The 27994-nt window shown below is 41.7% G+C and overlaps 1 protein-coding gene across 1 annotated transcript in view; it reads left to right on the top strand.

The window, feature by feature from the left end:
• SORCS3 (sortilin related VPS10 domain containing receptor 3) overlaps window positions 1–27994 on the top strand; it is a 626549-nt gene that overhangs the window by 535912 nt on the left and 62643 nt on the right. The window contains exons 11-14 of the mRNA XM_060103648.1: window positions 69–171; window positions 5205–5281; window positions 8229–8320; window positions 18447–18554. Of these exons, the coding sequence (XP_059959631.1) occupies window positions 69–171; window positions 5205–5281; window positions 8229–8320; window positions 18447–18554 (380 nt within the window). The remainder of the gene's footprint in view (window positions 1–68; window positions 172–5204; window positions 5282–8228; window positions 8321–18446; window positions 18555–27994) is intronic.

The raw sequence follows: 27994 nt of genomic DNA, 5'->3' as shown, positions 1-27994 counted from the left end.
TCTGGTGGGGCAGGGGTGCATGTCAGGAGCTTCCTGGAATGAAGCCACTTTCTCCTCCTCTCTTTTAGCCCTTCTGCTCCGTACATCTCCACTTGCAGATCTCTGAAAATCCGTATTCCTCAGGGAGAATCTCCAGCAAGGAGACGGCTCCAGGGCTCGTGGTGGCCACAGGTAAGGAAAGACATTCCCTGGGCTTCCTCCTCACTGAGGGCTTCTGGAATATGTTATGACCTCTGTGGAATCATTTGAACATTAGATAAAGGCTATGGGTGCTCTTCCCAGAAAATAGGCAAGATCTGTGGGACTCCAAAGCCAATCTGATAACCCAGTAAAAGAGCTCCAGACACTTGCAACTTTTGGTAAATGCAACATCTCACATGGTCACAGGACGGTACCCTGTGCTTAGCAAGAGGCCAGAGTTCCTCTCCAGGTAACTGATAGATCAGAAAGGTTGTCTGTAATAGGGAATTCTCACTTTAAGAAAACGTGATATATGAACTTCCTAGCTCACCAAGTATAAGTTGGGGTCGTTTTCTTTTTACGCAGAGGACTCTTTACAAAGGGTTTCATCCCAGAGCTGTTTTTAATCAGGAGGTCTCTGGTGCATGTAAAGGTTTGTTTACACATGAGTAACCACTTGGCTGAGAGCCTGGGGGAAAGGGCAGAAAAACTCCAGTTTGTATTGTTGGAACCACTGTCCACTGAACATCTATCAGAAATGAAGATAAAACAACTCCGAGATGAAAATGAAAGTCTCTGGGGGAAAGTGCTCTGATTAGCATGCATTTGATTTCCACACACCTTTGCAGGAATACATTGATGGCATAAAGCAAGGCAGGCCTCTAATCTTCGAAGTTAGAGCTCTGCTATGAGGCAGCTGTTTTTCTAATGAAAGCGGATACATTCACAGCAACTTGCTGAGATGGTTTAGTCTGTTTTCTCTCATCAACATGAAGCTCCAGCCGCTGGTGTTACTGCTCTCGTAGACGTGACTTCCTTCTCCAAGCCTCCAACTGTATGAACTTTTTAACATCACCAGTGACCATCCACTCGAATCGGGTTGACAGCTAGCATAGCCTTCTGACACCTCAGACTACTCCCCTCCACCTGGTAGGAACTGGAGCCACCATGTTTAACACCACTGGCTTCAGGGAACCCAGGACAGTGAGAGATGAGGGCAGTCTCTACTGGTGTTCTCCTGGCTTGGGGAGTGAACCCCACACACCATCATCCATGCTGATTGGACCTCCCAGCTCTGGGACTGCTGTGCTCTCTGCCTCTCCTCAAGGCCTATAGGAGACCCTGGACTGGAGTGGAAGGAACACTGGAAAATAGTAATCAATAATAAAATATAAATGCTAACTATGTAGTCAGGCATTGTTCTATGTGCCTTAACCACTCTGAACGTTGGTGTTTTCATTGGCAAAGTGGGAATAATAATACCAACATAATGGAATTGGAGTATTAAATGAAGCAATGGATTTCAGGTGTTCAGAACAGTGCCTAGGACATATCGAATACTCAATACATGTCACCTATAATCATTGTTAATGTTACAGAAATTTAAAACTGCTCTTCTTACACCAGGAGAATATGGTTTGCATGTCTCCTTCAAGAGAATCCATAAATAATATGCATTCACTCTGCATCCACGAAATGAATGAATGCACTCAGGAACCCTGTAGTCCTGCTTTCCAAGCTGACCTCTGACACTTACGAGCCTTATGAATTTGGCTTAGTTCTTTAACCTCAGAGCTTCATTTTCCTCATCTGCAAATGACATTTTTTTTTTCTTTTTCCTGCCTTGTGAGTGTGTTGTAAGAATTAGAGATGGAAGATCCCACTGAGGGCTCAGAGCATAGTCAGGTAGGTTAGTTGTGGTTGTTATCACCTGAGACCGTCACGTGCCTCTAAATGACTCTAGTGCTAAGTCTTTGTAAACTAACAGACACATAGACATTAAGGATTGGATTTTGAAACTTTTTTGTCCATATACATGAGAATTTACTAATTCCTTTTCTCTCCCTTTGTCACTCTTGTAACTTTGTATGGTGCTTTGCATTGAGAGGGACATAACACAGCTGACGAGATCCTGATGAAAAGCCAGTGCTAGGTCACCAGCACATGCCTTCTCATTCCCAGCTTCTCCTTACACTGCTTGCCAGCTCTCCCTGGAAGGCTACTTGCTATTGGGAGAATAATTACGGAGTTATCCTAGGATGGCTTCATTGGCCTGAATGGAGCCTGTGTCTCCAGGATCCTTTTCCACATGCATGCATTTCACCTGCCTTCATGTGTCAGTGACCCTGGCCTCTCTCCTCTCCACTCCTCACTGCGTCCTTCCACCTCTCACTGAGATGAGGGCTCCCGGAAGCTGTGGGGGTGACAGGACACCTGGGGATTCATCTCAAACTCCTGTTGAGGCCATGTCACAAGGCAGATGGAATTCCAGTCTGGAGAGTCTGGCAGTTGCTTTTAGCCATCAGAAGCACTAGGGCTCTTACTGTCCTTACCACTGTGGTTTCAAGCTAGTAGTCGAGGCCTCACATCCTCCCAGGGCCTTAAGGTGTGCAAAGCACTTTCCTTGCTTTGATTGCACAATGGCCCTATGATGTAGAGAAGACGATTACTCTTGTCCTCGATTTACAGATGAAGGATGGAGGGCAGGGGGACAGGTGTTGTGCCCTCACTTACACTCCCTCTGGCTCCAAGTCTAGTGTATCCAGTAGCCATTCAGCCAGACCTAGCCCTGAGCCTCTTCACATGCCCGCTCCACAGCTACCCCAGGCTCCCTGCCATGCTTCCTATACATTCTGAATGTTGGTACCCTTGTGTTGTCCCCTCCATGGAGGTGCTTTCCTTTCCTGCAGTGGCTTGTGCACTGTCTGCTTCCCCCTGCACTTAATCACCCTGAGTGGGCATCAGTGGTGGTGAGAGAAGCATCTCTAACCCCAGAGGATGTTAAAAGTTTCTCTCTCTCTCTCTCTCTCTCTCTCTCTTGGTCTCTCTCTCAGTCTCTCTCTCTCTTTCTTTCTTTCCTTTACACGTGTCTAACTAAGGAACAGAGAAGGCTAGCCCTGGGAGGACATAGGGCTTAAAAGTGTGTTGTTTACACATGCCCAAAAGGGCAGTGGCACCTCTGTGATTTCCAAGCTAAGCTGTTGCTGAGAGGAGCCCCCCATTTTCCATCCCTCTCCCCAGCTCTCCCTCCTATCACATCACTGCAGCAGGGACCAGGTACCTCTTCCTCCAATCTGGCTAGAGGCCACCTTGGGAAGCCCCCCTCCCATTCTGCTTTAGCCAGTGAGGCACATTATTCAGATCTTTCTTCTCTGATGCCATAACCCTGACTCTCCCTATCAGAGATTTCCTTCCCACAGGTCCGCTTAGGGACTGAACATGTTCAAAGATCAAATCATCCTGGACTCCTCTTCTCTGTCCTTTCCTCTGGGAACTAACTTTCTCGTCCCTGTGATCAGTAGCATTTGTTGCAGGGATCCTTTCAATTGACCCAAGATACTTGCAAAACAGTCTTCTCTGGGAGCCTTGGATTCTCACCACCACCACACCTCCAAAATCAATCTGGGTCAAGCTTTGAAAGAGAGGCTTAAGACGTAGGCAGAACCAGCTCCTGAACAGGGTAAGAGGTGATGAGACAGAGCCTAAGAAGCCATGACAGGGCTGGCAGATTCCAGCTCTAGGGGGACTTTATACCTGCCTCCCCCTCTCTCTACCACCCTTGCTAGACGTTACTAATAGATCACCGTACTCTATTCTGTTGAAACCAGATATGACTTCAGGATCCTTCTTAGCACAATGTCGCAGGCAGCCATCATTAAAAGACTCAAGTGGACATTTTCTGCCCCGTCCTTCTTTTCTTCCTTCATCTGTGTCTTCTAAAACCTGGATCTGAAGAGTTGAATTCCAAATGCCAGACACATCTCCTTAGAGCCACTCACCATGCCTGTCCCCACCCCACTGATACTGACTGCCTGAGCCCTGAGCCCCAGGGGTATTTTTGGAAGCCTGAGTGTCAAAACAAGTTGGCTAGCTGTGTGCTCCCTGATGCTGATGGGAGCTTGACAAGCTGTAGCCTGCCTTTAAATTCTCATTTTGAAGCCTTAAATGTCAGCAGCTCAATTAACATTTTCATTATTGCATTTTTATTGTGCTCTTATTTAGGCTACTGATGTGAAGGGAGCTAACATTCCCTTCATGCTATTTTTAAAGAAAAAATATCAGCCTCAGTGGTAAATTCTTACGTGTTTAGGGTACTTTTCCTGCTTCTCAAGACCTCCCCAAATGCACATTGACATCAGAACATGATTCATTCATTTTTTTACTCATTCATTTGTTGCACATTTATTGAGCAACTCACTTCTAAGTTTGGGGCACTGTTCTGGGCTCAGGGGCCGTGTGGGCAAACTTGGGCAATATAGATAGACTAGGAAATCTTAACCACTTTCTTTTTTTTAATAAACATAACCACAAGGTGATGAAGTATTAATACAAGGGGAAGAAAAAGAAGAGGAGAGGAAACAACGGTGTGAAGGGATAAAGGCAGTAAGTGTAGTCAGGCTGGGCATAAACCGGGTGACTTCTCCTGCCATGCTGGATGGCCATGGTCTGCTGAAGATTGTCCTATGCTTTTGGGCACTGTATAATTTTGGTTACATAGTCTATACTAATGGATTACTCAACTGCCTATACTAATGGATTACTCAACTGCCTGGCACTCAAGAAACATATTGGCAAGTTTAACTTGGAAACACACACACACACACACACACACACACACACTCATACACACACCAGTTTTTCATAGGCTAAAGTTATACATGAGGAGGAAGGTGTTCCTAGAGGCAGCATGATAGTTTACTCTTCTCTTTGCCACCATCAAGATTAATTTTCAAGAGATTAATGGTATGAATGAGTAGTTCAAGAGGTCCAAGCTTATCAATATTTGGTCTTTGAGTGTTACCATTTAAAGATGCATCCCTGTCATATTATTTATTTATTCATTTTTTTCCCATGTTAGGTTATCTTCCTGCTGAGTTTTTGATATAGCATCAAAGACAGACTGTATGAATCTATTCTAAAAATAACTTGGAAAATCTTTACTCTCTGCTACCCCCTCACCCAACCCCAAGCACATGTAATCTGTAAACTGCCTGACAGTTTCAAATGATCTGCTTCTGTTTCAGGCAACATTGGTACAGAGCTCTCATATACTGATATCAGCGTGTTCATCTCTTCCGATGGGGGCAACACATGGAGACAGGTAACTGGGAGATTCGAGGGCAGGGAGGAGCCATTTAGGGCAAGTTCTGCCAACATCTTTCTTATAGATTCTCAGGCTTGTTGTGACTTTTTGGGTGCAAAAAAACTGAAGCAGCTCTTCTATTTGGTCAATGTAGCTGGCAGATTAGATGGGCAATGGGGTAAAATGGGAAGAGCTGGGCAGGGAATAAGAAAAACTGGGATTTTCCCAACTTGTTCATTCTTTCATTCAGCAACATGTATGGAACAGTCACCAGATGCGAATTACCATGCCGGTGTCAGTAGATGCAGCCAGTAAAACAGTTTCTATCATTAATGTGCCATGGGGTCTTAGCAAGTAGGTCTCTTTACCTTTCTGGGTCTGTTTCTTTATCTACAAGAGGAAGGCGGTAGAATGCTAAGATCAGCAAAGCCATGGAAGTCTGTGATGGCTTCAGTATTATGAAGGCCCATCTTTTATTAAGTATGAGACAGCTTAATAGTTACATGACCACATGAAAAATTAATTCAATTTTACAAACTTTTTCTTGCAGCGCTATCCAGTAGAACTTTGAACAATGATGGAAATGTTCTGCATCTATACCATCCCATGTGGCTCTTGAACACTTGCAATGTGGCTAGTGTGACAGAGGAACTGAATGTTTTATTTTATTTATTTTAATCAATTTAAATTTAAATTGTCTCATGTGGCTACTATATTGGGCAACACAGATTTATACAATGTCAACTGGGTGTCAAGTATAAACCTGAGGCAGTTGAATACTTTGGAATCCCTTTCCTCATGGAGCTCAGAATTAAGCAGAGGAAACAGGTTCATAAATAACTAACTGTAGTTTAGAGTGATTGTTATTTTAGTGGCATTATTTGCTTGTAGAGAAGAGGGAGGAAGTGATTCTACTTGGGGAAACTGGGAAAGGCTTCACAAGAAGAGGTGACATTTTACTAAGTCTTAAAGGTGAGAAGGTTTCTATCTGAGGAAGACAGAGGAAGAGCACTAAATGTCTTAGCGATGAAGGTGAAGCCACCATCTGCAATCTACGTGCACAAGCTTCTGTTTGGGTCCCTTAGGGAAGATTATCATCACCATCACCAACATTATCATTGCCACCCCCATTGCCACCACTGTCACTACACCACTGGTTAAAAAAAAAATTACCCAGGACCTACTAGACACAAGTCCTATATTAACTACTGTAAGGCCTACAACAAAGAATAAGTTAAGATTCCTGCCCACAAGGGAATCAAGTGGATGAGGAACAGACACATAAAATATGAACATACCTTAAAAATACAAGATACTCTCTTACAAGTGCCGAATGGGGTAGCAACTGGAATGTAAACGCTTCCGGTCTAGAAACTCCCAACAGACAAACTGTTGTCCCTCCAACACAAGAAATAGCTCATCTGGCCAGGTGGCCACTGTTACATTCTTTCCTTATGTTGTCAAAACTTCGGTTTTCTTTTTGCTTTTCCCAAACAGCTAAGAATTCCAGCTTCCACTACATTGCTGGACAGGGCAAGAGTTAGCTGTGGCCAAAATGATACAACAGAGAGGAAAGTGGGAAGAAAATAACTTCTCTCTCCTCCTCAGTGCCAAGAATCTTCTTGTAGTCCTTACCCTCAGACTTCAGTCCAGTGTTTCTGTTATGTGGCTTTGAGCTCTGGAGAGAAAAGCTAGCATTACAGGCTCAGAGTCTATGTTTATATCTGACATATAAATGAATATCCCTTAAGTCTTTTGTGCATTAGGGCTCACCATTAGTGTGGGCATTTAAAGGTAAATATGAGAAATAAAACCAATTGAAAGGTTTAGGCCTGAGAGTCCATTTACTTTCCTCTGTGGTGTTCCCTAGGGCATGTTTATAGGAGACACCACTCCTATTCTCTCCCTTTTAAGTCTACTTATACTTTCTTACCCCTTCTAGTACTTCTCACTTAACCCACCACCCCAACCTCTCCATCCAGGCTGTAAGAGCCACCAGTAGTGGTTAAGAGCTAGAGGAAGTCTCCAATTCCACTTTCCTCTAGATAATCTAGAGGAGACAACTGGTTCTCTGGTGGAGAAATATTTTTCCTGTCTTAGGTTGGAGACTTAAAAGTCATAAATTGTAGAAGTGTTGCTATATGTGGGGTTAGGTCTAAACTAAGGCTCTGAGACTTGCATCATGGTAGGTGCCTAGTAAATGCCTGTGTAGATGGATGGATGGATCACTGAATGAGTGAGTGGATGGATGAATAGGTAATGGACAAATAAATCAAAGAATCAGTAACTCTGGGTCCAAGGAAGCATGGTGTCCCAGTGAGCATTTAGAGTGAGGATCCCCTAGCACTAAACTTAGGTCTTCATCCAACTTGCATGGGAACTTAGGAGGTGGTGGCTAAGTCTGAGAACTCAGTCATCACGTAGATCATAATGTCTACAGGTCTAAAAGGAATTGTCCTTTAAATTCATAGATAATTTATAAACATTATAAATGTTTATAAGACACCATTTATTAATTAGCAAACGTCTCATTTGAAAAGATGAGAAAGACACAGACCATTTATAAATTAGCAAATGTCTCATTTGAAAAGATGAGAAAGAGAAAGCTGAGTAGTAAGTTACTCAGATGAAAAGAGGGGAAGTTTTTGAAGTCATATTTTCCATTGAGTTATCGAGTTGAGCATATGTCTTGTTGCCTGAACTTCTTGTGGCACACTGGCTCACAGTACTAGGGGAAAGAGCCCTGCAAATGCCATTTGAGTAGCCGAGGGACAATTATTTGTTCTCTACAAGCCCATTTCCTCATCTATTAAATGGGGATGACATTACTTGCCAAACTTCCTGATAGGGTTGTTGGAAGGGGCGGAATCTAGATGAAACAATATATGTGAAAAACTTTGTAAACTGTCAAGCACTATGCAAATGTAAGGCGTTGCTATGATTGTTATTGTTGTTGTTGTTCCAGATCTTTGACGAAGAGTACAATGTCTGGTTCCTAGACTGGGGTGGCGCCCTCGTGGCCATGAAACACACACCTCTGCCAGTCAGGCATTTGTGGTAAGGACAGCTCCCTACCCTATTAATGAGCAACTTTGTAGTGGAAAAGGTTGGGACAAGTTATTCTGCATGATTTTCTACCCATTTTACCCATTTCTTCATCCATTTCTTTATCCATCCATCCATTTGATGTACATTACATCATCCAACTCTTTGATAACTGTAGCAGACCAGATGATTTAGATGGGGAAGTATAACAAATACAGTGGGGTGGTAGGAATGGGTGCTCAGATGAGCCAGAAATGAGCAGGAAGGACCTTCAAGTTCAAGCAGCCAAGATTAAGAATCCAAAATATAGGAGCTGGACATTGCTGTAAGAAGAGGGTTAGGTGCATGTAGCAAATACTAAGTTCAGTTCTAGACCAGTTGACGTTGAGATATCTAGGAATATTTAAGCAGACATGAAGGTTAGTCGTCAGATACATTCATCTGAAGGTCAGGAGAGAGGTCTGGGTTGACACTTTAGATTTGGAGTCACTAGCCATTAGGTGGTAGTTAAAGCCATGTCAGTAGACTGCATGCCTCATGAAAGTGGGTACAAAAAGGAGAAAACAGGGACTCCTGTGGAATACTGTTGAATACCAACATGCAGAGCAGAGGAAGAAATTATAGGAGAGGCTAAGCAGAAATAGCCAAAAAAGATAAAAACACAGGAGAAATGTTTTCATGGATGCTGAAGGAAGGGGTGATCAATAGCACCAAATTCTATAATCAGAATAGATTTTATGGAGTGAAAAACAATCTAGAATTAAGCAACATAAGAGGTCATTGGTGATCTTTGTTAGGGTAGATTCACAAGAGAGGTGGGGTTGAAAGGTAGAGTATAATATATGAATGAATGGATGAATGAATGATAAAGAATGAAGTAAAGTAGAGACAATGTAGATAATTCTTCCCAAGAAAGTAGATTATGGAATGCAGTTGAGTGTATATATGTAAGACCCTCCAAGGAAGATAAAGAGTTGAGTGAGAATATATTATTATGATGATGATTATAACAATTATGATGATGTTTTTGTTTTTGGCAGAGGATGGATAAGTATCATGTATGTTTATATCCTGAAGGGAAAGAATTTCAGGCTTCAAATTCAGCAGAATGAATATTTGAAAGAGTGAATGTTTGGTGGTAGAGGGAATGCTATGTAGAATACAGTTGTTGGGATTCACCATGGGCTGGAAGACGGATGCTGGCATAACTCCAGGCCCTTGATTTTGGGAGACTAACTCTTTTAGAGTAAGAGTTTTACTTAGAAGCATCAGTTTTTAATCAGGAAAAGAAGAAATCAGCTTAGGATCCCCAGGTACCAAATTCAAGCTTCAGCCACCTTGGCAAGGAGTTAAAGTTTCTCTTAGTTTGGCCAATTATTAAGTTAAAGCCATTTGTAGAAAAAAATACAAAAACAAAACACACACACACAGAAAAACAATACTCTGCCAACTTAAGCATGAGCTTGAAAAAGTTCCTAACGTAATTGTTTATCATCCTTTTACTACTGGTTTTATAATTTTGGGGTAGTATCAGAAGAGTGGAATTACTTGATAGTAATGATAGTTAGCATTTACTCAGGGATTATTAAATTCCAGGCACTGTTCTAGGCCCTTTCCATGAATTACCTAAGTTACTTCTTGAAACCACCCTATGCATTTTCCTGTGGGTACTCTTTTTGTCATAGCATTAAAATGCAGACATGCTAAATACTTTGCTCAGAGCTACACAGCTAGTACCTTGCAGCACCAAGCTGGGTTTCTATCATGGATGCTCTTCTCTTTTACTTGCCAATTTTCCAGATACTTTATTGAGTACACAGAGGCTTATCACATGGTCTCTGTCCTCTGGGAGATCGTAGTCAAGATAAGGAGCTTAGACAGTCCACATATTACCGGAAATCTAAGCAATGTCTACGAAAGGATGCTGACTGTGTGCATTGCTGGAATCCTGGGGCCGGATAGAGCCCCCCGCCGGTGTGTGAGGGGGTCTTTGTGCAGCAGGTGATGTGAGGGCTGATCCTTGATAAAAGGATTCCAGGAATAGGAGAAGTGATGGGAGGAAATCCCAGGGAAGGGAAAACTCTGACCAAGCCTGGAATTCAGGAGATGTAGGGAGTACTCAGAAGACTGTATGTGGTTGGAATCAAGCATGTGAGTAAGTAATGGTGGGTAGGCCTCAGAAGAACTTAAACGCCAGTTTAAGGGGTTCAGGTTGAATCTGTAGGTAATTCCTTCTACTACCGAGACCCCTCTCTCTGTGGTGAGAAGAGTTCTCTCTATTGAGCGCTGAGTAGGACTTACACTCTCAGGGAGGGCAGCTAGACTCTTAAGACAAGTTTGTTGTTTTTTAACCAAGAAAAGTAACATTCCTTAGTCATTATCATTGTGTTCTAAGCACCTCTGTCTAAATCTCAATGACATAATTGATAAATGCCCTGCAGACATACAGCTGGCAGATCTCTTCCCCTTAAGTCCTGGGAGAAGAGGGTGGCAATCCCATCTTACCCTTGATTGTCACCCTCCTGATCTCTCTCCTTCATGTGGTAGGGACTTAGCGCTCACTTCATGGTTGAATTTTAGAGACTTTTACACAAAAGTTGCCTTGTCCTAAGGAAAACAGGAGTTTGCTATTGTTGTTATTTCTTTTTGGTGACAGGAGAGGAGAGTACATTTGGCATAGAGCAGAGGAATAGAGAAAGTTTTGGCTTTGGCGAATCTTAGCATACTGACATCTGACCATTCAGTCTGTTCTGCAGTGGTTTCTCTCCAGAGGCCCGATCACTTCTAGAAGGAGTACTTGTCTAGGAATTTCTGGAGGGAAACCATCCAAGTTGGGAAAATCAATATTCACTCAGGGGTATGTAAGTAGAATCAAATCCTGCCTCTCAAAGGCATTAATACAAAGTTTGAGTTTCCCCTTATTCCATGAAATATCTCTTTTGTTGGTAAAAAATATTTATTGAGCTCAGAAAACTAGCTACATCCCATTGAATTTCCTCTTATAATAGTAACAATAATACTACCCTCCATTTGTTTACCTACTTCAATTTACAAAGGCTTAGAGATGATTTTTCACACTAAGCTTTGGAAATAGAATTTTCTCCATTTAAAGGATGTTGATGCTGTCATTTATCATAAATGCTACAAATGCTTCCCTGAACTTAGATACCACCCATGACTTCTGCTTACTTGCCTGTCTATGAATGCCCTTCTCCGAAATAGTCCCTGCAACGGTTAAGTGCCAGCTACTGAGTGTGTGTGCTAGCAAACAACAGTGGCACTTAACTCATTCAGGAATTCTTTTTTTTAAATTTTATTATTTTTTAAACATCTTTATTGGAGTATAATTGCTTTACATTGTTGTGTTAGTTGCTGCTGTATAACAAAGTGAATCAGCTATACGTATACATATATCCCCATATCCCCTCCCTCTTGCATCTCCCTCCCACCCTCCCTATCCCACCCCTCTAGGTGGTCACAAAGCACCGAGCTGATCTCCCTGTGCATTTTGTACTTATCTTTCGAGGCTAAGTTAAGTGCACTGTAAGGGCCTGACCTTATCATTATCATCAATGTTTCCTTATAAACTTCTTGACTGATTTTGTCTCTGGCTGGCTTATGAATTGCAAGCTTGTGAAACTCAAATGCAGTTTCTTCATCACCAGTAGCTTCTAATTAAGTTACAACCTTCAGGGTAAACACAGAGCTCATTTGAAGTGGAAGAAAGGTTAAGTGATCAGTTCATTGTTCTTTTCTGTAGTAGGTCTCAGACTCACTGACGTTATTTTGTCAGCATATACTGCCAAATTATGTATATATATTTGCATAGGAAAAAGATACTGGCCTACCCACTCTCCCACAAGGGTATAGTGGCTCTCGAATTTAAATAATAGCTACATCGCCTTTCAGAGAAAATGAGAATCATAATTGAAAAGCTGGGAAAACGTTAGCTAGGCTAACAAGGCATGCTGTTTCCTATACATTGAAATAATAGGTAGCTAGATATGCGTGAAGACAAAACAGCCTACAAATGAACCCATCCATTTGTGACCCTGTACATTTAGATGCATTGAGATTAGAACCTAAGTGCTATTTCAGGTAAGCCCTCATCCAGTATTACCAGTATTACCTTTGTACCTTAGAAGCATTAGAGTGAAATGAACAATGGCGCCCCGTGGAATGCAGTGCTGTAATGAAAACACAATAGACAGAGCTACTCATGGGAGGGTAAACTGGGGTCCTACTGTTTGCTTAGCCCTGACAAGCTGTCAGTGTCTCTTTTCAAAGGGAGGTTCTTGGAAACTAAAACCAACATCACCTGGCCGTTTTTGTTCCTTTGCTCTTCTGTAAATGGTGGTGAACACTGGCGTTTTGTTCATAGAAACATTCACATGAAAACAATAGTTCCAGCCAATATGTGCCTCTGAGAGGCGAAAGTGCATGTGCTACTCTGAAGGACTTCTGTGTGGCTACAATGCCATCACCTCATGCGGTTGGGATAATAAAAAATAGAGCAATGAACCTCATCAAAGGGAGGAACATTGATCCTCAATGGCCATTATAACTATTTCTGTGCTAGAGTGTTCCAGAGAGGACTCTGATTGTTCTTGGAATATTCTATTCCTTTTAGTGGCTGTTACCTCAATATTATAAAGTCATCAATTCAGGGAGTAAGGAAGGGTCTTGGAGGGCAAGTAGTCTAGTTTCACACATACTACAGCAGATACCTCTGTGACACCCCACTTCACCAGGATGGCACAGAGCTGACCAATTTGAATGAGTTTCCTTCCACCCTGTATATTGGCTTTAGCTGTTAGGAAGATTGTTTTGTGCTGAGCAATAATGAATCTACTTGTAATCTCTCTCCATCAGTCCTTGTTCTGCTGCCCAGACCTATGCAGAGTAAGTCAGCTCCAGAAATGCATGCGATTTTTAGAGTCCTACACCTATAAAGGACCTCAAGAGATGGCTCTGTCTAGGCTTTCTAAGTTCTGGGAAATGATCAGATACACAATTCAAGACAGATTGCATGCATTTGTTCATTTATTTCTCACATATTCATTGAGCCTATACTATTTATCCAGCACTAGTAGAGGGGCTGGGATATACCAAAGGACATGACAAAATACTTGGGAACTTACATTGTTCAAATATTTGACTTTCCTTTTTAGAACAATGATGAGAATAGAAATCTTTTTTTACCTTATTCTATCTGTATTGTTTAATTGATGTTTTCATGCATCTATCCACATTCTCTCTGATTTCATTCACAGATGTTACCCCTTTTCAGTAGGCAACAATAGAATTATTTTTGTGTGTTGAACTATTTGGAAGCTTTCTTACTAAAAAAGTTAAAAGGTGATGGTAAATTATTCAGCTCTTATTCTTCTTTCCCCTAAGCTATCTTCAAATCATATAACCTGTTTCTAGAACAACTTGTTTCTTACTTTTAATCACATTGATTGTCAGTTTTCTACAATGATTGAAACTGAACATAGTATTGAGGACCTGGTGGAAGGATAATTTCTTTTATTATTCACGCTACCTGTCTGTGCACACACGCCTTTGATTATCACAATAGGGACATTGCTGGAAAATATTTACCTTGTGATTGACAATCACCTCAGTTTTTGTTTTTGTTTTTTTCCCCAGCTTGAGCTTCTCATTAGTTACTCTTTTTCCTTTCTCTGGCTGTGAGGCTCTTTGTTTTTTCATTTTAATGAAACATTCTGCTTTAAGTTGGTTCTCTCCTATAAGTGACTGCCAAATCTACATTCCTGGCTTTGATCTTTCTCCAGAAATCCAGCTCCATCCATCCAAAGGTCCTCTTGACAGTGTTACAACATGGAAATCCAAAAAGCATCTCAACCTTGATGTGGACCAAACAGAAACAAACAAAAAGCATTGCTTCTCCTGTTCTTTACATTTCCCTTTCCCAGTTGCTTAACCCCCCAAAACCACGTTGTCTGTGACTTCTCTCTTTTGTTCAAGCAAAATCCTATTGACTTCATCTGTAAAAATAGTCTAAAAATCCTATTAACTTTACGTGTAAAAATATCCTCAACCTTTCATCCCTTTCTATGTCCACTATTAAAACCATTATCCAAGCCCCTTCTCTTACTTGGTCTCTTATAATTGCCATGCATCCCCCACCAATTCATCTCCTTGCATCAACTTTGGGGCCTGACAAATCCATTCACCACAAAGAAACCATCTTGTAAAGGTTAAATCAAATCATCTTTCTCCCATTTCAGCTGGGAACAAGGTCCTTTGTAATCTGGCTCAGCCTTATTTTCTTGACTCCATTTCCTCCTATTAATCCCTTTCCCACTAATCTACAACCACCAACCATCTTTCTGTTCTTCCCATACAGCAACTTCATTTCACACCAGATCTGCCCTCCAGAATGGCTCTCACCTTGATCTTTGCATAGCGAATTCCTTACTATCATTCAGATCTCAGTTTAAATGTCACCTCCTCAGGGAGAACTTTCTTAAATTTTCAATACAAAGTAGCTTCACTCATTCTCTATCATATCCCTCTATTTGAACTGTCTTCATGGCACTTACTTTTAACATATTTTTTTGTATCCATTTATCTACATATTGTTTGTCTCCTCAAACTAGAATGTAAGTTCCACTGAAGCTAGGACCTTCCCTTTCTTGTACATTGCTATATCCCCAGAACAGTGGCCACTGCCAACCAGGCACATGGTAGATGTCAATAAATATTTGCTATGTGAATTCTATTTTCTTTTGTTTCTATAGTCCTGTCTTGTCACTATTTAAAGGTCAATTGTAACTTTACCCCTGTCTCCCTGAGTACTGGCAGTCTTATCAATTTCAATTTCACCTGTCGGCCTAATAAGGGATTCCCAATTCCTTTGTCTTGGCCATTAATGAGCTATTGAATAGAGGAGGAGAAGGTGGGTCCCATGAGGTTACCATTCAATAGTTACTTCAGAACATCTAAAAACTCCTAGTCATCTGAAAGAATAGCTCTCACAAATGACAGACCCAAGTTTCTGATGCTCAAGAGATTAAATTTTATAATGTATTTTTTTGGAATTTCTTTAGGAGTTTTGTTTTGGTTTCAATAATTATCTAGCATGAAATATTCGGGTGTTAGAAATTACTGTTCTCAGAAAGTCACCTGAATAGCACGAACCTGGGCTTCCTAGTGGTACGTTGACCGTAAGTTATAGTCACAGCATTCATTCCTCACCCTGTCTCTGGAGAACTGTCTGCTGGCCTATGCTAATTTTATGTCATCCTTAAACTTTGGTTATTGTATATGCTAGCCTTTCCACCTGGAGGTTGGCATTTCCTAGTGTTTTTGCTGATCCCATTTTTCCACCTAATCCATGCTTTTGCTTCTTCCATATGGATTCAGTTCATACAGCATGCTTTTATCTTCCACACCCTATCTCTCCACCTTGGGCTTAGTTTTTCTTTGGAGCTTACATCTTAGAACTCAGAGCTCAGAAGGCTGTGATGGCCCCTCTGTTTCTATTACCTTGTAGTGTCTTATCTTCATGTATAAAGTAAAGATAACTGTCCTCTGCCCTGTTAATGGCAGTGGTATGAAGGCTCCTCCTTCCCTGGGATGTGGTGGCACTCACTGCAAGTTTTTCTGCTAATGTTAATAACTGACCTTCATCAGTAAGGAAACTCTGAGAATGAGATAAGGACGGAGGCCTTCAACCACTTTGGCTTCTTCCTATCAAGACAATAATCAATCCAAAGTCATCAAAATAAACAAACCAAAAACTAAACAAATATCTTTTTATACCTTCTGGACTTATCAGACAGACTTAACTAGTTAGTGGCCATGACATCCTTTGAAATACCTACAGTTATTTTAGGAACCAGGAGGGTACATAGCCTGAAAGGTAAGTCCATTCCCAATTATGCTCTTGTTTTCACTTTTGAATGAGAAACTCATTTCCAAGAGAAGCAGTTCAGATCTGCTCAACTTCCTCTGGTTCAGCTTCAGTGATTATTTAGCCTTCAGCCTATTAAAAAAAAAAAAAAGGCTGAAATGGCCAAGTCCTTAAAAGTCAAGACAATATTGACTTGTCTATACATTAGATCATCAGGCTATGCATTAGATCTCCAAGAACTCATTCATCTTGCATAACTGAAGCTTTGTACCCTTTGACCAACATCTCCTCATTTCTTCCTCCTGCCCACCCTCCACTCCCACCCCCTCAGAAACCAGCTTCATTGTGGCCAATGTTTCACTATATCACTATCTATCTATCTATCTATATCAAAGCATCAAGTTATACACTTTAAATATATACAGTTTTTGTATGTCAAAGATGTCTTGGTAAAGTTGTTCATAAAAAGTCAAAATAGATACTGATCATTTAGGAACTCATAAAAACTTTTATAACCTCTGCCTGCTTTTTGTTTGTAGAAGTAGGCCTCAGTATACCAGAAATACAAAACTTCTTATTGCATGAGACTAGTTTTTCTAGCTGGGCAAAGAGATTGACTTTCTAATTTTTAAGATCGGTTTATTTGGGAAGAGAGGATAAGATAGAGAGACAAATAATATCCAGAGAATGGACTGAGTAGATTGACTAGTAATGGGGACAGGGATTCACATCCAATTCATGGATGCTAGTGTAAGTAATGCTTGAAAAATTATTGGATGGATTAAAAGAGTTTCCTTAATCACTTCTTATTTTTTTATTCATATATTCATTTAACATTTATATAGTACCATGTGCCAGTGTTTCTGCTAATTTTAGGAATGCAAAAGTGAACAGTATGGTCTTTGACCTCAAAAAGATGACAGTTCAGTGGGAGAGTCAGACATATCTTTTGAAGCTATGTATGTAGTATCAGGTAAGAAGCATTGTAATAAAGATATGTAGGTGATATCTGGGGGGGGGATGGTCAGACAATGCACAAGACATATGTGACCCCTGAATTCCCAAGATTATAATACTGAGTGGAGGGATTCAAGATGAGTTAAGAAGTCATCACTCAGCACTATGACAGGGGAAGGCCTGGCTGTTGTAGGAAAATAGAGTTTCTACAGGTGAACTCAGAATCCTGTGTTGTGGAGTCAGAGAAAACTTAAGAATTAACCAGGCCAACAGAATCACAGGGCTTCCCTGGTGGCACGGTGGTTGAGAGTCCGCCTGCCGATGCAGGGGACACGGGTTCGTGCTCCGGTCCGGGAAGATCCCACATGCCGCGGAGCGGCTGGGCCCGTGAGCCACGGCCGCTGAGCCTGCGCGTCCAGAGCCTGTGCTCCGCAACGGGAGAGGCCACAACAGTGAGAGGCCCGTGAACCACAAAAAATAAAAAAAAAAAAAAGAATCACAGAAAATGAAGCAAATAAAGCTGCCTTGGGGAAGGAGGAGTGTTGGGAAAAGCTTCTCAGAGGAGATAGTCTTTGGGCTTTGTCCTGTGGTTAAATCAAGGGGCAGTAGGGAACTCGATAATATCAAGAAAGGGAAGGAAGCAACTGCTCAAGATTGCTCAAATCCTCTCCACTAGCAGCATCCCTTTAAAGAGTTTCAGATGCTGTGTCCACAAAGGGCCAGACCTTCCTCTTACCCTTGGTCGAAAGATGGAACAGTGTTGACCAGAACATCAGACACTCAATACTCCTCCCTAAAAGCCCCTTAAAGTGGCATCGGGGAGGGAAAATGATACTTCATCCATCCTGAACAAATAGGAAATTGCTATTTGTAAGGTTTGATCTGAAAGACACACACCTCCCCTCCCATAGGGTAAATGCTGCACTGCTGAATTTGTCTGTGTCAGAGACTCCAGAGGCTGAATTGATTGTGCTGTAAATTGAACCTCAGGTTCCATTCTGAGTACTTGAAACATGACACTCCATCCACTAAGCCCTCCCGCCTGGGTGGGTTTTTCCTTCAATTCTGAGATGTTGAACTATTTCTGCAGCTCTTGGTGCTGTCTGTGCCTGGGCCAGGAAATGCAGTTTTGATCAAATCTCATAATAATATAGGGAGATGTTGAAGATTAATACCTATTGATAATCCAAACTGCCAGAAAGGGAGATACAGAGGAGAATTTAATCACCTGAAAACTGGTTGCCAAATAGTGTGGTTTTATTTTCAGCTGTCTCTTCCATCTACTTGTTTCCAACCCAGGGTGAGTTTTGACGAGGGCCACTCCTGGAACAAGTACGGTTTCACTTCAGTTCCTCTTTTTGTGGACGGAGCTCTGGTGGAGGCAGGCGTGGAGACCCAAATTATGACGTGAGTACTTCTTTGTCTTTGGTCAAAAGGAGCCTGGAGACCTGGGTTCTACTTCCGCGGAGGCCATGGACTTTCCCCCAGGAGGCTTACACGAAAACATTTCAGTCTCTGGACCAAAGTTTCCTCATCTGTAAGATGGACATATTTATGCAACACCCACCAATTCAAGAGGCTACTGACAGGATTAGAGAAGCTGGGCTTCTAATTGAAAAGTTAAGGTTTCTCATAAAATTAAAGTATTGTAACAAATTTCCATTTATCCAAAACCCAAGCAAACAGAAAGCTTAAGTCTTTCGATGTGTTTTCTCTCTTTCCAAAACAGCCTAGTAAGGAACTAGGGATGGGGACAGAGGGAACAAAACAGCCAACTTATTGAAAACAGGGAATGTTTTAAGGGAACCTCCTAGAGTCTGTGATATACACACACACACAGAGTTGCTCTTGTTCCACTTCAGATTAATTTGCTGTGAAAATTTTTCTACACTCCTTTACGATGAGAATAGATGGTAGAGACATAGATCTTAAAGGTGTAAAAAGCTCCAAAGTACTTTCTGAATATTAAAGAAGATAATAATAATTTGATATTTTCTAAAATTATATCATAGTTTAATTCTTTAAAAAGTTGATTATGCGTGTTTGTTTGCACTGCTGTAGGTAGGGGGGTGTGGAGGAATAGTTGTGGGAACACTTCACCAGCAATACGAAGCCCTACCGCTCTCCACCTCCCCTACTTCCAAGAGACTGGAATACCTTACACTTTAATTATTTGCTGGACAGAATGAAGGGAGTCTGCTGGACAAGATTAAGGGGAATTTGCTATATTGTGGACTTGTCACAGAAAGGCTCATAGAATGCTCCTGGGCTAGTTTGGGGGAACGCTATCATCTTCTTACTCTAGGGGACACTGCTCTTCTTTTAACCTTTGCGTTCATTAATTTCTTTATAGTTTGAATCAATCTTTCCCTGATATGAGACTGATGAGCTTTGCGGAGGAGGCAAATACAAGGGCAAATGGCTAATTCCTATGCTTTACTTTTTTTCCCAGAGTGATCAGTTGAAAAATCTTTTATAACTGCAGCTACGCAGTTTTGATCAAATGTTGTAATCTAGCCCCAGACGGGACCACTTTGCCATGCTCCTTCTTTGCAATTCCATCCTCATAACCAGAGGGCTGACCAGCCACTCCTCTGAGCTTTCAGAATGACAGAAAGAACCCAGCCATGATGGAAAATGGTGCACTAATTGGAGAAAACAAACAGAACAAATGGACAAAAGTCCAGTCCTAGGAAATTCAGCAGAAACACTACAAAGGGGTTCCATGTATATAGGATATGTCTATAAAAAGAGTCTATAGGATTCCCAGTGTCCTCATTATTTAAAAAAATGTTCATAACAGAAAATTTGGGTGGCTTCACAAAATGTCTTTAAAATTATTTGGAACAAGTGAACGGAAAAGTGATTTTAAATTATCTTCTTTAATTCTTTCTGAATTTTCCAAATTGCCTGTACAACCTTCTCTCTAACTTCAAGGGTGTGAACTGTGTCTTTTAAAGACTTAACGCTCATTTTTTAGCATGATCCATGTGTTAGGCACGTAGGCTCTATTGTTGGAAATTTAAAGACATGATGTCAAACCCTATGAGGCGCTGCTACAGTCTTCCCAAGGGGTATATTGTATTCGTAACTGATGTCTTTAGAGGCCAACTTGTGCCATGATAGAACTTCTCTGGACAATTCTGTTGTACAGTGTAAACAAGGATTTCTTGTAGAATTTGTTACTCAGGAAGTACAGCTTTAATTTGAGTGTTTTCAGCAATTTCTTTTTGTTCTCCTAAAATATTCTCCAAAACAGAATTGTCTCACCATCTAAATTTCTAATTAAATTTCCTGTGATAACAAATGGACTCTGTTGTTGCTGTCAACTCACTTTATTAAGAGTTAACACTATTGTATGCAAGGTTAGCTGTTTGAGCCATAGACAGTATTTAAGATATAGTATGTTAGTAATGCTTAGAGTCTAAAGCCTCATCGTTTGGTAGATACACAGCAACAATATGTTGTATAAATACAAATTCTGGATGTTCAAAGGCAATATCATAACATAAACTTCATTTCTAAAATACAAATGATTTGATAAGTATGTAGATATATATGCATAGTGAATATCTATGCAAGTATTTGTATGTATAGACATATGTACACGTATATATGTACACATAGATATACATGTATATATGGAGAGATTTAGACAACAGAGATACAATGAGAGAGAAATCCCAAGTCTCTAGGGTCCCAGCAAGACCTTCGAAAAATTATATTATTAAAAAAAAAAACCAGGGCCTCCCTGGTGGCGCAGTGGTTAAGAGTCCGCCTGCCGATGCAGGGGATACTGGTTCGTGCCCCGGTCTGGGAGGATCCCATATGCCGCGGAGCGGCTGGGCCCGTGAGCCATGGCCGCTGGGCCTGTGCATCCGGAGCCTGTGCTCCGCAACGGGAGAGGCCACAACAGTGAGAGGCCCACATACCGCAAAAAGAAAAAAAAAAAAAAAAAAAAAAAAAAAAAAACCAGTGGTACCTATGTGCCAGATACTATTCTAGATGAACAAATCAAGAAGAAACCCCTGTCCTCGTGGACTGCATACATTAAATAAATGTGACATACAAATGACTCTGTCATGTTACCCAGAATACTCTGCCAAGGGATTAAAATATTTTCTTAGGAATTCCAGGAAGCGAACCCCAGAATACTAGGAATACTGCCATCTTTTTTCATAAGGATCTCTGACCATGAGCTGACTTTTCCAAATGATTTCCCATCCTTCGCTTAATCACTAGATATGAAAAGAAAACCTTCCTCCTTTCTGGGACTTCCTCCAATACAGCCACTAGGAAGTCTCAAGTATTGAGTTCTAAGTTCTGTAAGGCGAAGGTTCACACATTCAAGAAGATTGTGCAATCAATCTACTTGAATGGATCAAGCCAAATGTGGCTGCTCATCACAATCAAATCTGACATGGCCCTAGAAGGTTGGGCAGTGAAGATATGTATGGTACTAAAGTCAGGTCTTCCCTGTTTTTTTTTTAGCAAAGAGACATACTGGTCCTCCTTTTATTCTGTGTTCTCCTTATCTCATACTGTGATTTATCCTGCGTTCTCTTGTATGAGGCCTCTCTGAACTCATTGCATGCTTCTCTTGGGCATTACTTTGAACAATAGTGCATGTACATCAATCTCTGCAGAACCTGGCGTTCCCCAGCAAATTTAAAGAGACAGTTTAAATTCTGTATTCATCTAATCGTAAATGGAAATATATATATATATATATATATTTTTTTTTTTTTTTTTTTTTTCTCAGCTTTGGATGGGGTTTAGCTGGTCACATGGATATGAGGGAGATTGACCTCAGGGCTAAACCATTTACTGAGAAGATGAGCTAGTGCTCCTGTTTTTCTTTCCTCCCCAGTAAGACTCCAAGGAGTGTGGCAGAGTTTTTGTCTCCCTTCTACCTTGCTTATCAAGATTCTTTAAATGCTAGTAAGTAGAACAGGAACTAGAACAGTGCAAAATTTTCTTATATGGGATTTGAGGCAGACAGGTAGTTGTCTTTCATGGAATTAAGATGAGTTGGGAAGCAATCATCCAACCAAGTATAAACAATTCAAGCTCCCTATCTTTAACTTTTTATTAATTCAAAGTTTCTCTAGTATGAAAATGATCCAGGGCTCCTTAGACAGCCAGAAGTGTAGGCCCTGGAATGATTGCCGGAGGCAATTTCTGGCTCTGTCTTAGGTTTAAAAAGGACTTTAAAACCAAGTGGCCCACTAAGGATGACCACTACTTTTCTCGCATGGAATAGCAATGACAAAGACTAAAGCAGGAGTCCAAATAATTTTATATATGCTTTAGGAACTTCGAGGACAGGAGGTCCATTTGGGGACAAGATTGCTTAACCTTGCCATTTAGCCAAAAACTTATTTATGATGTAGGCTATTTGAATTCTGTATCCTGCCTCTTTCTGTTAACCCTGACTCGGTAGTTCAACTGAAGTCAGGGAGAAAGAAGGCCTAGCTCATTCACACTAAGGTTTTATTGCCTTGTTACCTTCATTTGGAGGATATAATATATATTAGTTTGTGATGGTTAATGTTATGGGTCAACTTGACTGGGTCATGGCGTGCCTAGATATTTGGTCAAATGTTATTCTGGATGCTTCTGTGAAGGTGTTTTTCGACAAGATTAGCATTTAAATCAGTAGACCCAGTAAAGCAGATTGTTCTCCCTAATGTGGGTGGAACTCATCCAATCAGTTGAAGGCCTGGTTAGAACTAAAAGGCTAACTCTTCCCTGAGCAAGAGAGAATGCTTCTTGCCTGGCTGCATTTGAACTGGGACATGGCTTTTTCTTGCCTTTGACTCCAACTGAAACTTCCACTTTTCCTGGGTCTCAAGCTTGGAACTATACCATTGGCCCTCCTGTGTCTCCAGCTTGCTGACTCACTCTGCAGGTCTTGGGACACGTCAGCCCCCATAATTGTGTGAGCCAATTCCATATAGTCAATCTCTCTCTCTTTGTCTCTATCTCCTATTCATTCTGTTTCTCTAGAGAGCCCTGACTACTACACATTCATTCAGAAATGATTCATGAACTTCTGATATGTTTTAGACCCTCTTAAGGAATATCAAAGAGGTAAATACAATTATATCTACCTTTAAGGAGCTCTCAGTCTGGTGTGTTGGGGGGTGCATGGAATGAGATACACACTCATCAAGAATCCCTAGTTATATAACCAGGATACAAGTAGAGGGAAGTGAAAAGTTCACATGTATGAAATGTGACAACTGAGTCAATCTGGAAGTTTCAATAGCAGTTCACCAATGGACAACCAATTAATAGGTAATAGAATGTAAGCTCAAAGAAAGCACACATTTTAAACAGTTTTGTTGAGCACTATAACCTCAGTGCCAAAAAGAGGGTTGGCATGTAGTTGGAAATCACTTCTTATTAGTTGAAAGAATGAATGACTTCAAAGCAAAGGAAAGAACCATGAGAGAGCATGACTGGGGTTAAGGGGTTGAGCCTATGAAGGGTCTTAGGTTATGTGTAGGAATTTGACTTACATCCAGAGTGAGTTTCTTGAAATTGGAAATATGGAAACACCACTCCTCTTCTCAAAATGCGTGGAGGGCTTTCCATTGACTTAGGATGAAGTCCAAACTCATTGAATGGTCTATATATATCTACACTGAGTCCATGTCTGGGACCTCATTTCTGGCCCCCATGCTCTGACCACCCTTCTCTGATCTACTGGTGCCTTTCTGCCCCGGGTCTTTGTCTGTGTATCCATCTGGAATGTGCTTGCCCTCCCCACTTGAACAACCAAGCTTCTAATTAAGTATCTTTCAAGTGTCAGCCTAAGTATCAGTTTTCTGACACACCCTCCTTTAGCCCACCAGACCAGGTTGCGGCCCCACTCTATATATGCCTTAGCCCTATGTATTTTTTCCTTCACAACACTTTAGGCAATAAATATTCATGAAAATAGCAGTTGGTTTAGTAGGTTCCCCTCCCCCTTCATCTAACCTTAAGACGCAGACACACGTGTTTGCACATAAACAACACACATGCACACACGCACACACACACACACACACTGACTTTAAGTTCCCATGAGGGAGGATCTTTGTGTATTTTGTTTTTTGACTGCCATGTGCATCAGTTTTGTGCTAGCACCGAGGATTTAACCATATATATGTATTAAGTGATTGAATGAAGAAATGAATGAATTAACACAATAATCTTACCACCATTGTGAGTATAGTGACTTCTCTGGCCCATGGCTCTAGCATTTTAGGGAGTTGCTTACAGATCCCCAGAGATTCTGAAGTGCTCTGATCAGAATCCAATAGTTGCAAGTTACGGGAGCCTGGAGTTGGGTAGGAATCAGAGCAGCCTGTGTCTGTGTGCAGACGTGTGTCTAGGGGATGATGAAGCAGGGGTGGAATGGCAGTGGGTGCAGAAGGGCAGCTAGAGAATGAGGACCATCCTGGGAATGATTTCTTATTTCTTCCACCTTCTACAGAATCTCTCCAGTGTGCAGTTCTCCCGGAGGCCAAAGCTCAGGAGCATGGAAACGTCTAACATCGTGGCTTTATAGGGGAATCTGTGTGGGAGAGACAGTTCCCAGCTTGCAGGCATGGGATTTGCTTGCTTTTATTCCTCTGTTTTCCACTGTCTTTTCAAATGTTATTATTTCAGCCTCTCCCTGGTAACCTTGACAGGAGCCATCTAGTCTAGTCTAATTCACAGTGAAATGTGACCGTTCTTATTACTTAAGGCTGAGAACAGGGCTGGATGATTGACAAGCCGGAGGGCTTATTGCTGTCTCAGGCAGTGGCCCTCCAGCTGACGAGGTGCCTGTGGCTGTTAGAGCACTTGGGACTCTTTGGTCCACTATTGGCCCCCAAATTAGCACTTTAAGGAGAGCTCTTTTTTGCTTGGCTCAGATGTGGCATCAGATGCAAAAACACTGCTTTCCTACAGCCTCAAAGCCACATTTGAAATTCTTTCTTGATATGAAGTGTTTTAACCAATTGGTTGTGATTTAGCTGATCTTTCACGGGGGCCAGGGAGAACCTGGCAGCCTCCCAGGGGGGAAACAAATCCCCAAAGGGAGGGGTGCAGCTTCTCTGGAAGAGAATAGATAAATTCTTACCAGGAGTGGGCAGCAGCCAACCTGTGTCTGCTCCATACCTTCCTTTGTGTCAGGTATCTTGCTGAGCTGTCTCTCAAACTTGATTTCATTGACATTTTGCAATAACCCCATCAGGTAGATCGGATTATTGTCCTTGGGCAGAGGAGAACACTGAGGCCCAGAGAAATTAAGCTCACACCCTCAGTAAGAGGAAAACTGAGAGCAAGGAATGTGAGTTTCAAATCTTAGGCTCAGAGCTGAAATTTGAAGAAAGATACTAGAATTCTCCAAGGTTTGTTCAATAAAGGATTGTGGCGTTTGGGACAAGAGGGGCGGGGATGTTATTCACTAAGTATTGATGGGTACCCGCTGTGCTACCAGACACGAAGTCACAGCAGACCCATTCAAACACAATCTATCTGATAAAATATGACCAACAGGGCTTCCCTGGTGGCGCAGTGGTTGAGAGTACGCCTGCCGATGCAGGGGATGCGGGTTCGTGCCCCGGTCTGGGAAGATCCCACATGCTGCGGAGTGGCTGGGCCCGTGAGCCATGGCTGCTGAGCCTGCATGTCCAGAGCCTGTGCTCCGCAACGGGAGAGGCCACAACAGTGAGAGGCCCGCGTACCGTGGAAAAAAATAATAATAAATGACCAACACATGAAAGAACTACAAAACAAGTAAATGGTAAGGGGGTAGGACAAATTGTAGTTGCCAATGGATATCAAAGAAGAGATTAAAAATAGAGTAGCTAGGTAGAGCTTTGTGTCTGTGCAGAGAGGGAAGAACAAAGGTATTCTAGGTGGGGGAACAGTGTGAGCAAACATGGAACAGTAGGAATATGAACTTTCCTGGCCTGTACAGGGGAGAGTGAGAGATGAGAAGGGCCAGAGACGCTCTCAGAAAATTGTCTAGGGCCAATTGCCTCACTGAGTCCCTGTATAAATCCAATTCTAATTGGCATAAATCTCTGATCCACTGTTCTGCCAGCAGAACTAATAGCCAAAGTGAAGGGGGAGAGAGAACATTTTGCCTAGAAAATTATACAAACCCCAAAGCTGCGGAGGTTTGAAAAAAGTGAACACCTTCTTTCTACTGAAGGGACCATGACCTCATGCTTAGCAGTGGACATGCTCTCAAATATAGCCCTGGAGCGACACAGAGACCTAGCCCTGAGCTTAAATACATTGTTTAGCCTCTAGTAACTACATCCGATAAAGTCATTGGAAATGAAGCAGTGCTGCTTCCATTGATCTGTTTTTCAATTCTCTGTTGCTTGCTAGAAGAGTCTGATTTTACTTTGCCCAAAGTAAGTCATTTGAGTAATCAGCAAATCCAGTGAAACTCCCAAATCATCGCCTCTCAGACCGGCTGCTGGATTCATGTCCTTCAGGTTGTCACTAGACTTGCCATCCATTCAGAGGCCCACTGAGTTGGGGCCAAGGAACACAAAAGCAGAGTGCATGCCTACATAGGGGGCTTGGATGATATTGGGAGGTACTGGCAGCTGGCAGTAGGCTGGGAAGAAAAGGCTTCTTTTGACCCATGGATTGCTGTGGGGAATGGGGGGATGGCTGAGAACATAGATCTTGGAGGTCCACACTCCAGGGACAGTGCTCAGACTGCCACTTAGTATATCCCTGTGACCTTAGAGGTCTTACCTTCCCTCTGAGCTTGGGGTTCCTCATGTGAATGTGAGAATTAAGTGAAATAACCTCCACTGAGTGACATTCGAGATGTTTGCAGTCTCCAGAGTCTAATGATCAAGAAACGGGCCACCTTCAGGGAAGAATTTTGGCCAACTAGGGCAGGGGTCAGCAGACTGTCTCTGTAAAGATTTTTAGACTTTGCTGGTCGCAGGGTCTTTGCTGCAGCTACTTGGCCCTCCTGATCTAGTGTGAAAGCAGCCATAGACAACATGTAATGAATGGACATCAGTGTGTTCCAATAAAACTTCACTTCTGGACACTGAAAAGTGAATTTCATACAATTTTCACATGGTATAAAAATATGTTCCTTCATTCACTTGCCCCCAACCATTTAAAACGTAAAAACCATCATTAGCTTGTAGGCCATCCAAAACGGGCCTTGGGCCAGATTTGTCCCACCGGCTATAGTTTGTTGACTCTGAACAAGAGGGTACATGGAGTTTAATCTTTTGTGGCTGTGTTATAAATATCATTTGAATTGTTGACACAATTTCTACAAACTTAGAAACTATCCACAAACTACTATCCGTACTACTTATCCATATCCATAAACTACTTCAGTTGCCCTGTCTTATACATGTCCCTTGGTATCCACTGGGGATTGGTTCCAGGAAACGCCCTGCTCCCCTGTGGATACCAAAATTCATGGATGCTCAAGTCCCTTATATAAAATTACATAGTATTTGTATATAAACTTTGAACATCCTTCCACATGCTTTAAATCATCTCTAGATTACTTATAATACTTAACAATGTAAAGGCTATGTAAATAGTTGCGGGCGTGTGCCAAATTCAAGTTTTGCTTTATGGAACTTTCTGGATTTTTTTTAATGTTTTTGTTCCATGGTTGATTGAATTTGTGGATGTGGAACTGGCAGATATGGAGTGCTGACTATATTGAATAGACAAATCATGTGAAATAGTTAAGAAGTTTCCTCATTTCTTTTTTTTTTTTTTTTGCGGTACGCGGGCCTCTCACTGTTGTGGCCTCTCCTGTTGTGGAGCACAGGCTCCGACGCGCAGGCTCAGTGGCCATGGCT

Source organism: Mesoplodon densirostris, chromosome 1 (assembly GCF_025265405.1).
Source record: "Mesoplodon densirostris isolate mMesDen1 chromosome 1, mMesDen1 primary haplotype, whole genome shotgun sequence".
In the NCBI taxonomy this organism is placed as follows: domain Eukaryota; kingdom Metazoa; phylum Chordata; class Mammalia; order Artiodactyla; family Ziphiidae; genus Mesoplodon; species Mesoplodon densirostris.
The sequence above is the reverse complement of the archived record's forward strand: the minus strand, read 5'-3'. Positions and strand labels throughout refer to the sequence as shown.